General features: G+C 45.5%; 1 protein-coding gene and 1 long non-coding RNA gene across 2 annotated transcripts; one reads left to right on the forward strand and one right to left on the reverse strand.

Moving 5' to 3' along the window:
* The first annotated feature begins 3,205 nt into the window (after positions 1–3,205).
* Positions 3,206–4,480, forward strand: LOC127308176 (uncharacterized). The gene is made up of 2 exons (XR_007856316.2): positions 3,206–3,592; positions 3,691–4,480. It is a non-coding gene; the product is annotated as an uncharacterized lncRNA (long non-coding RNA).
* Positions 4,481–4,772: 292 nt separating this feature from the next.
* On the reverse strand, positions 4,773–7,319 carry LOC127308175 (uncharacterized). The gene is made up of 5 exons (XM_051338943.1): positions 6,958–7,319; positions 6,703–6,802; positions 6,374–6,473; positions 5,378–5,457; positions 4,773–5,296 (listed from the first exon to the last, which is right to left on the reverse strand). Exons 1-5 carry the CDS (start codon positions 7,256–7,258, stop codon positions 4,966–4,968), a joined length of 912 nt encoding a protein of 303 aa, XP_051194903.1. The 5' UTR covers positions 7,259–7,319; the 3' UTR covers positions 4,773–4,965.
* Between the last annotated feature and the right edge of the window lie 3,420 nt (positions 7,320–10,739).

A 10,739-nucleotide genomic window follows, 5' to 3' on the forward strand; every position in this document is an offset into this window, starting at 1 on the left:
CCACACATTACTACAACAGTTACGGCTGTTGAAAGTCCTGAGCGCTGAGCACCGGCTCACCTAAGTTTGCACAGTAGATAAAAAAATAAGTTTACTTGGAAATAAAAAAATACAGTAAAACGAGAAGAGCTCTCAACATATACCATATGGATATAAAGCTTTACCCACACTCGTACCTCATGAGATATCCAATGGGTACATCTAATAATATAGAAGTTATTCATAATTTTTACATTCATGATAGCACATCTGACAAAAGAAAGAATTTATCTCAAGTTAATACCAGATAACTGAGAATATAATAATTATTAAATTTAGAAATCACTATCTCATACTCACAACTCATAAGTCAATAAAAGTAGAAGAGTCTTACAACAAACTAACAATGGATGAAAACTTAACATAGATACAAACACTCAATAACTGGGCTACTCATCTTCGTTGGTTCACGTATAGCTGTATTAGCTGGTGGCACTGGCGGAGCTATGTGCATGTCAGGGGGGGGGGCAGTGGCCCCCCCAACTTTTGACCATTCTCTGAAGATTTTTTTTTGGGGATAGGCTTAAATGGGATTTTTTTAACCTTTTGTCCCCCCAAACTTAGAGATTTTACATTTCGCCCCCCAGCACTTCTTGCCTAGCTCCGCCACTGGCTGGTGGGCTATCCAAAACATACCTGCTAGGGTACATGCACTATTCATAGGCATAAAAGTGTGTCTAGACATTGTTCATCGTGTGTGGGTAAAATTGTCTTCCTTTATCGAAACCTGCAAGTTAACTTACGACTTTGGTATGTGCTGGTGGACTGAGAAATTTTAAAATCTCAGCCACCCACGAGAAAGCGTTTCAGCTGTAATTAACACTAGTTCACTTTTGACAGAGATTTTAGAAAATCTCAGACAACTGAGAGACAGACAAACACCATTTTGCAGAGAAAAATCAACATCTTAAAATCACTGTATCATATAAAAGGTGGGAATTCTTTCCACGCACCATACGTGGGGCACTGGGCTGATAGGTTTATGCGACTATGCGACGGGAAGGTGTACGGCGGACACAGTACGCGTGTGAAGCGCTGAAGGCCTGAGGGTCTGTTTGTTTGGGCTGCAGCTTTTGAGAAGCAGCTGTAGCTGTTGAGCTGTGGAAAAGCAGCTGTGAGAAGCAGCTGTGAGAAGCAGATATTTGATGTTTGGCAGGAGTGCTGTTAATAGCTGCTGCAGCTGTGATGAAGGATGAAATCTCCGAAATGCCCCTGAATTCTGAAGAAGTAGTTTAAATGCCGATTTGACACGAATCAACTATTTCGACTTGTTCATATTAAATATAAAACATTACACATATTCAAGATAATACGAGAGTGTTGTGACATTTATATTACAAGACACATCCCATCAACCCGAAAGAGCAACAAGTTTTTCACTTCTTCACATGTGCCCAAAAGAGATGTTGTACAAATGCTATTTTGAACAAATTAGCTATTTCTGACTATTTTCTTACATAATTATAATGTTTAAGAGCTGAATTGCCTAAATTTACCGGTTATTTTTCTAATATACGAGATTGTTACGATAATTTTGAATTTATTTGTCAGGATTTTGGATTTTTTCTTTTGGCCTGTAAGTCGATTTTTTTTGTGGCAATTATATTACAAATGTATGCAAATCTACCTACATATCCTTGCAGATTTTCAATTAACACTACACATAAACAATAGCTCAAGTAGCAAATAACATGTCGTCGGCCGCTGCAGGGGAGCAGATCGGAGCAGGTCGGCGGCGGCCGCTGCAGCAGGTCGTCGGCCGCTGCAGGGGATGGCGGCCCTGGCGGCAGGGAAGGGCGACGGGAGGGGAGCGGCCGGAAACGGGGACGGGAACCGAGCGGGGGACGAGCCCTGGGGCGGCGGCGGGCACTGGTGGGGATGGCGGCCGGAAACAGGGGCGGGAGGGCGTCGTCCGGCAGGGAGGCGGCCGCCGCGGGCGAGGTGCTGCGGCTGGTCATGGAGGCGCCCTCCTCGCTCGCGGACAAAGGACGACGAGGCAGCAGCTCCTGTGCTCTGCGGCCGACGGGGATTAACTGGAGGAGGTTGCTGCACCAGAGCGAGGAGATCGGAGCAGCGCCTCGAACACCTCCAATCGCTGGCGCGAGCTTGAGGAGAGGAATGGCGGCGCGCCAGGAGGATGGGAATTGAGCGGGGGAGGAGTGTTGGGACGGCGGGAGCTGTTGCTGGCGGCCACGGCGGCCGGTAACAGCCACGGCGGCCGGGAAGGGAAACCTAACCCTAGGCTGCTATGGAAACGAGACGGGAGGAGGGGGGAAATGAGCACGGGGGTCTCGGACCGGGCCACTTTGCGAGGGCAGGTCGCACATATATGGGATGGCATTTTTTCCGTAAATATTTTGAAGCGTAGGGGGCAGTCGTGTCCTTTGCTATCCGGGAAGCTGGGGAAGCTCGGGAAGCAGGTCACCACTCGCTTCCGGGTTGGTAGTTCATTTCGCTGCCGCGCTTCGAACAAGCGCTTTCGTATTTCTTGCTGTTTGTTTGGTTTGCCTGCTTTTGTATCTCAAAAGCTGTAAAAGCAGAAGCAGAAGCTTAAACAAACAGGGCCTGAAGCGTAGCCGCGGGCGACGTGCGGACGCGCTGCGGAGTCCTGCAAAGCAGCGCGTGCCGGCGTCCGTCGGTAGCCGCTGCCGCGAGGCGATCCAGACATCATCCAGCAGCTGCTTGCCTGCTTATGCTGCATGTTCTATGTGAACATCCTCCATATTACTGGTCATAAAAGAACTTCTGAAAAGGCCATTATTCTTCGCTTTACATGAATAACGAAAAAGAGTACGGGTGGATGTACAACAGGCAAAGTTTGCCTGGATGATGTCAGAGCATTACGACGTGACAAGCTGCCGTCAGTGCAACCTCGATCGAGAATGTTTCAGTCAGATGTCACTACTTAGACACTACACAACACAAAGCACAGGAGAGAAAAGGTTAAAACTAGCGTGAGATCCAAAGGATATCTCACATCTCCTTATCGCAAGAAAGGAATAGCAGGAGCTAGCCGGCCAGGCGGTGGATATGCAGATCGCTACGTAATCCATGACCGACCGCGGACGCTTTTGCATTGGCGAAAGATTCAGCGTTCAACAGTTTGAACGGACTGAATTTGTTCCCGATAACAACACAAAGCATGTAGAAAAGCGGTTTAGCCAACTGGGATCACCGACGTGCGTCATTTGGTGCATGCTTTGCTCCCCGGCCAAGGAACAAATTAACACTCCCGGTTTTACTTTGAGTGCCTGCTACTTCAAATTCACTTTGCGCAAAACCTATCTGCTGAATGATTTCTGGGACGTAATAGGGTAGCACAGGAAATGGACACCGCAGATTTGCAATACAATGTCTCCTAGTACCATGCTCAGTTTAATCTTCTTGGTGCTAGTAGTACTCTGCAGAAATAACCTGTGCTTTCACCTAGTACGAATGAATGGTTGATCACTCCGGAGTCATCAACTCGTCACCAATGACACAGAATCTGACTTTCAGCTGGACAGAGCTAGGACCAAACCCACACTGTGCAGCAAGCGTCAACTGTCAAGTTGTAAGTTGTACAGTATAATAAGCGCTCAACCATCCTCAGAATAATACATGTACCCGATTTAGCATAGCCGAGGCTGGTCACCTCGAATTATTTTACAGGTTCTCCACAGGCAAGCACACACAACAGTCACAAACCGGTCAAACTGAGCGTGTAAACCCAGACGAGAAAAGCCAGATTTGGTACTTGAGAATCTAGAGGTTGTTGCAGCCTAACGAGATCAAACCTACTCCATTTCCTCCCTCCATTTTGTCAACTCCCATCCTTCCCTCCTCACGCGGCCGCGCGCACATTCAAAGTCCTTGCCGCACACGCCTATCTCATCTCGTCACCCCCACCCCGCATGCTCCGTCTCCCCTCCATTTAAGCATCCTCCTAGCTTCCTCCTCTAGGCCAACACGACCACTCCAACCAACACCTGAACTGCTCGCCTGATCTCCTCCTGGACATTCTTCTCGACGAGCGCAAAGGCGTAAATCGGGCACCTTCTACGAGCGGCGCCGCGCAAGGATGACGAGCTTACGCGTGGTGGTCATCGTGGTGGTCTTGCTCCTGTGCGCCTTTGCTCTGGCGGCAGAGTGCTCAAGGCCCTTGCGCAATCATGGCGGAGGTGGTGGGCTGTCGCCGGCAGTGTTCGTCGTTGCCAGAGCTGGGCCAAGCCGACGAGGAGCCGGTCACTAATGGTTCTCTAGAGACTAGGTAGAGGAGGCCAAAGTCTGCGTCTCAAATCTATCAAACTTATCATCACACCGATGGTTGCTCTCTTCTAGTTCCTACTTTTCCTCTTCTTCTCCGGTTGTTCCATTTGTTCTTTCCGATAGGAATTGTAGGCAATAGCTCGTGAAGTCGTGCTATTGCCATGTGACAATTACTGTTAATATTTTTCTTTGATGGCTACTTAGCGTCTTAACTTTTTTTCCCCGCTGTCTTGGGCTCGTCTTACATGTAAGGTGCTAATTAGTTTGCCTAGAAGCAAGATTCATGAGATTTGACCAAGACTGGAATGTTTTTTTTACCCATGTTGGCTGTTTCATTTTACTGGTTTGATGATCATGCATGGTTTGCATCGGCAGGGCTATGGATGCCTGCCTGTAGCAAACTTTACTCCGAAAATCACAAAATGTTTTCTGAACTTTTTTTTGTCGGGGATCAGTTGTCTGTTATGCAACAGAGACACAGTTCAGACAATAAATAAATATCTCATTGCACTGCACAACGATGCCCATCAGATTTCGGGGTACACCAATTCACGGCACACTTATGTACATTGAACTGTAAGGTCACCTAGGCTACTCTAAGTCGCGTGGAATCGCGCCTTCTCAGCACATTATTCAGAAAATAAAGCAGCAGATGTCAGATAAATAGCACTCTGCGTATCATTTTCTCTGGGCCTTCGGCTTTTTGGAAGACAGCCATTTCCCCAGGCTTGATCGACTGCCTTTCTTATCGCAAGAGGATTCGTTCTCTGAATGTGTTCTCCTGTTAGCCCTTAATCTGGAGTACGAGAACAAACCGCGAAAGAAACTTCCCTTCTTGTGGTCTTCCACCATGCACTCCTCTTGTTGTTCATAAACACAAAAACCATCATCCAAGACACTGGTGGAATGCCTAGTAGCAGTAAGCTTCTGCTCGTCATCGTCTTCTTCAACCAGATCGTCCATCAAACTCCTTGGTCTGACACCAATATCATCCACTGAAGTCCTTGACCTACCCGTAAGAAATTAGAGGCATTAGGATCAACTACACAAACGGCCCTCTTACATGTAGAGGCATTAGGATCTGACATACCTTCCGTGAGATGCTGCCCTTTGACTCTTGGAGCTCTTGCATGGGCTGTAGTCAACAGACAGATGCTGGGCGAAATGAAGCTGCATGACAGGAGATAGTATAAGAGACCGTGCTAGGCATGTCCAGGAAAGCACATCTCACAACGAAAACTTGAATATAATTTCTGATTACTATAACAAATAACTCAAACGGTGCATGAAATTACGAATGACATTAAACAGAAGTAACTAATACTCCCTCCACTCCATCTTACAAGACGTTTTGGCAAGCTAATTTAGCTCCCAAAACATCTTATATTACGGAACAGAGGAAGTAGTTATACAAATGCATTATGTTAGCATAAGTATCAGACTGACTTGTAGGACCACAGGTGACACAATTAGAGCTAATAAGGAAACCAAAAGACAGTGTATTTAGTATCCAGGAGAAGGTTGTCTACAGGCAAAAGCACTGAACCAAATATAGACTAACTACAGACTCGGCTAATCTAGTAACCTACTGAAGGAATCGCAGTCAGATACGAGCTGAAATTTCACTTATTGTCACTGAAATCCAGCAGCTCAGTAGGAGTTTTGGCCTTTTTCATACTCGGTACGTTAACCACAAAGCAAACATGGTTGCACATCCGTGTGCAAAAGAAGTGTTTACATGGCAGGCAGGATTGCTCTTGGTTAGATCAATTCATTTTTACATGGCAGAATTGCAAAATAAGTGTTTACATGGCAGTCAGGGTTGCACATCCGTGTGCAAAATAAGTGTTTACATGGCCAGAGAGCTCCTTCGTTGTTACCACAAACAAATATGAAAAAAAAATTATGTAAAAATTTCCTAATATTAGGGGCATACTATGTGATACATGAACAAGGAGTAAATGAACAATCAACCGACATTATCATGTTGCACAAGCAGGATAACTAGTATCCTTACTGATCTCATGAAACAGAGCAGAACTAAGATGCACATACAGCAAATCACAGAGCAGAAAAGTGCACTGACCTCATCGCCATCTTTTATACCAAACACACGCAATGTTGCCTTGTCATCCGTCAGTTTTTCGTCCTTGAAGCACAGGCAGAAGTGGCTCCAGACGTGCTGCCTACAACAAGTAAAGCAAGAACCTTAAATGGTAAGTTCCCACTATATTCAGAGTCGATTTTCAGTCTGAATTGGCCATTTTCTTCGTTATTTGTCACAAAAAAAAAACATGTATCCGATTATTCGAATTGTCCAGATGACATCGCAGCGCAATTGAAAAGCAAACAACTTGGCAAATTGCAGAATCCATCATCGCATCTATATCTGTTGTATATGTGTAGGTGCTTTACCAGGTGATAGCGTTAGCCATGTCATCGTAGAGGCCGATGAAGAAGCCTTCGATTGCTGCCTTGAGCTCCCACACAGCGGCCGACCTCGCGATTTGCACATCTACACGATTTCAGCAGCAGCGCACACAGTGTCAGATGACTCGAAATCCCCACGTCGCGTCAGGATTTTTAATCTAGGGCAAAATTAAACCCAACCGGCCAAACAAAACATTACAGGGGAATCAAATGGAGAAGGGGCAGACAAGGGTTTGGTACCGAAGTAGGAGTCGTCGAGTTTGCGGATGACGAGGCGAAGGCGCGGCTCGGGGAGGCGGTGGTAGGAGAAGCTGGCGCGGCCGCAGGCGAGCGCGCCGATGCAGGCCGCGTCGGCGGCGCGGGCGACGTCGTCGAGGTCGAGGTCGAGGGCGAAGTCAGAGTCGCCGGCGCGGTGGGACGCCGAGCAGGTGGTGACGGCCGCCGGCATCGCGGAGACGGAGGATGTTGCAGGATCGGTGGTGGGGGCGGCGCTCTGGTTTTCTCGGCGAGGCGGTTGCGGATTGGCCGCCGCGTTGCGCATCGGGAAGCGCGACGGTGGCCGTTGGAGTGGTTTCCTGGCGTTTGGGTTAGTTGGGTTGGGCCGCTGAGTTGGCGAGTAGAAGCAGTGGTTTCAGCCGTTATCGGGTATGGGCCGTGTCCATTAGCCAGGGCGGATGGCAACTGATCATTCTTTTCATTTCCTATTTTTATATTTTCTAAAAATAAGGTACGGATACATATACGGAAATCTATCTATATCTCTTATAAAGCAAAACACTACTATAAGATCATTTAAGTTGTCTATCATGACATGCAGGCTACCCACATCATCGCATCACCACAACCATTCGATTCTCATCTCCAGCCATCCAGTTGTTGTTTCATCGTGACAATGCTCATGCCAACCATACAACCATGCCCCAACCATTCTCATGTATTGCCCCATGTGAAAAGAAGGAAATAACTGAATTGCCGGATGAAGTTCGACCATAATTCTGACTGTCTTCTACCCTTCCCATTCCACTGGCACGCATATCTCTTCCACTTCTCTAGCTTTTCTAGGGAAGGCACCTCTGCTTCAGATACTGAAAAGGAGACCTTTATCTTTTCTAGGGAAGGCACCTCTGCTTGGTCAACTCATTTCAAGCCTGATGGTTCTATTATCAACACTGGTAACATACTTGCAAAGTGGGCAGATTTCTTTACTGCCAAGTTACTCACTCTGAAGATTTTGAGTGGACCAAGAGCATACTGCAATCAAAGATTTGGCATCTTCTTAGTGACATGGAATTTTCTTCTGACCCATCAGCACTTGATTTTGTGATTCCTAAAAGCTCTCCAGCTATGGCCCCACATGTCTGCTTGCTTACCAATGCATGTGATCAAGCCACACAGGGCTTCATGACACCACAAGGCACAAGGTCAAATATATCTGCTTCACTAACAAATTCTTCCACTTCTGCTCTGCATAGGGAGAAAAAAGGCAAGAAAACTCCTTTAGTATGTCCTGCTGTCAGGAGGAGCAGTAGACTCAAAGCCTTGCACAAGGGATTCAAGCCTAAAACTTGTTTTGACAAGAATTGTTTAGCTTGTGCTGCTGTAGCCCCTAAGATAAAAAAAAAGTCTGTGGTGACCAACCTCTGCACCAGATTTAATATTCCTGAAGATGTTGCTGAGGAAAGTGAGGAGGATCCAGCAGAAGAAGAGCATGCTTCAACTGTACCAGTTGGCAGCAAGAGAGCAAAACCTGCAAAGGAACCCAATGCAGCTACAAAAAATAAGAATCCAAAGAAATGAGGGCTGCTCCAAGCCCTTTTTAGTTATCTGGTGCTTATCATATTTTGATGATCTTTTGAGCAATTTTTATTGCTGCTATATGTCTAAGCCTTGTATTAAAGTCACAGACCTTTATGTATTACTTTGGTACTTCTGTTATGGGTCATGCTACTGTACATATGTTTATGTTGGCATTATGATGCTTTTCTATGTCTTTTGGGTCTGTCAACTTACGGTTGCCAGAGAAGCAATATCACAGCTTGTTATCCCATGCATAAAGTTTTCTGGAAAGTTTTAAACTGGAAATAAGAGGTCTCAATGACCCTGATAAATGGACTCTCATTTTCAATAAAATTAGAGAGAGTGGTTGTCAGGTCATATGCTTTCAAGAATCAAAAAGAGAAACATTTGATTTAATATTCTTAAGGAATTTCTGTCCAAGGAACTTTGATTCTTTTGCTTTTGTCCCATCTGTTGGTAGATCTGGGGGCATTATCACTATCTGGGACAGTTCAGTTTTTACTGGACATGTTGTTTTCAATAACCAATATGCCCTATCAGTTGAACTTCATGCAACAAGATCTGACATTTCTTGGACACTCACCAATATATATGCTCCTTGTCAAAATGTTGAACAACTTGAGTTTCTTCAGTGGTTCCATGATGTACGAATTCCTGCAGATGAGAACTGCCTTCTTGTGGGTGATTTTAATCTTCTTAGATCACCACAGGATAGGAATAGACCTGGAGGAAATCTTAATGAAATGCTTCTTTTCAATGAGGCTATTAGTCACCTTGGCTTGGTTGAGATACCACTAAAAGGAAGAAGATTCATTTGGATCAATATGCAAAATTGCCCCTATTACAAAGATTGGATTGGTTTTTCTCCTCCTTGGCATGGACTACAAACTTTCCAAATACTGTAGCTCTCCGTCTTGCTATGACTACTTCTGATCATGTGCCATGTGTTATTTCAATTCAAACTGCAATCTCCAAATACAATGTCTTCAGATTTGAACATACTTGGTTACACATGGATGGTTTTTTGCCACTTGTGGAGTTATCTTGGACACACTCCATTCATTATGCAGATGCAGCTAAAAGAATTACTGCCAAATTCAAGATTCTGAGAAAGAACCTAAAAAAGCTGGGCTAAGAAATTATCTCCTATCAAAGAGGATATTGTAGATCTTAATGCCCTCATCTCTCTTATGGATGCTATTGAAAATTTTAGAGACCTTACTTTAATGGAAAGATCTTCAGATGCTCTATGAAGGCTCATTTGGCCACTTTACTTAAACAGTAGTTGGCCTATTGGAAACAGAGAGGTAAAATAAAGTGGGTAACCTTGGGAGATGAGAATTCTAGATTCTTCCACTCCATGGCATCAAATCAAAAAAGAAGAAACCAAGTGGCTACACTCTCTGATTGCAGTGGTATTTCAGTTAGTGACCACTCAGAGAAGTGATACGTCTCAAACGTATCTATAATTTCTTATGTTCCATGCTACTTTTATGATGATACTCGCATGTTTTATACACACTTTATGTCATTATTATGCATTTTCCGGCACTAACCTATTGACAAGATGCCGAAGAGCCAGTTGCTGTTTTCTGCTGTTTTTGGTTTCATAAATCCTACAAAGGAAATATTCTCGGAATTGGACGAAATCAACGCACAGGGTCTTATTTTTCCACGAAGCTTCCAGAAGACCGAAGGGGATACGAAGTGGGGCGACGAGGCGCCGCCACCATAGGGCCGCGCAGCCCAAGGAGGGGCCCGCGCCGCCCTAGTGTGTGGGCCCCTCGTCAGCCCTCCAACGCTGCCCTTCCGCCTACTTATAGCCTTCGTCGCGAAAACCCCAGTACCGAGAGCCACGATACGAAAAACCTTCCAGAGACGCCGCCGCCGCCAATCCCATCTCGGGGGATTCAGGAGATCGCCTTCGGCACCCTGCCGGAGAGGGGAATCATCTCCCGGAGGACTCTTCATCACCATGATCGCCTCCGGATTGATGTGTGAGTAGTTCCTCATTGGACTATGGGTCCATAGCAGTAGCTAGATGGTTGTCTTCTCCTCATTGTGCTATCATGTTAGATCTTGTGAGCTGCCTATCATGATCAAGATCATCTATTTGTAATGCTACATGTTATGTTTGTTGGGATCCGATGAATATGGAATACTATGTCAAGTTGATTATCAATCTATCATATATGTGTTGTTCATGATCTTGCATGCTCTCCGTT

Source organism: Lolium perenne, chromosome 6, assembly GCF_019359855.2.
Source record: "Lolium perenne isolate Kyuss_39 chromosome 6, Kyuss_2.0, whole genome shotgun sequence".
In the NCBI taxonomy this organism is placed as follows: domain Eukaryota; kingdom Viridiplantae; phylum Streptophyta; class Magnoliopsida; order Poales; family Poaceae; genus Lolium; species Lolium perenne.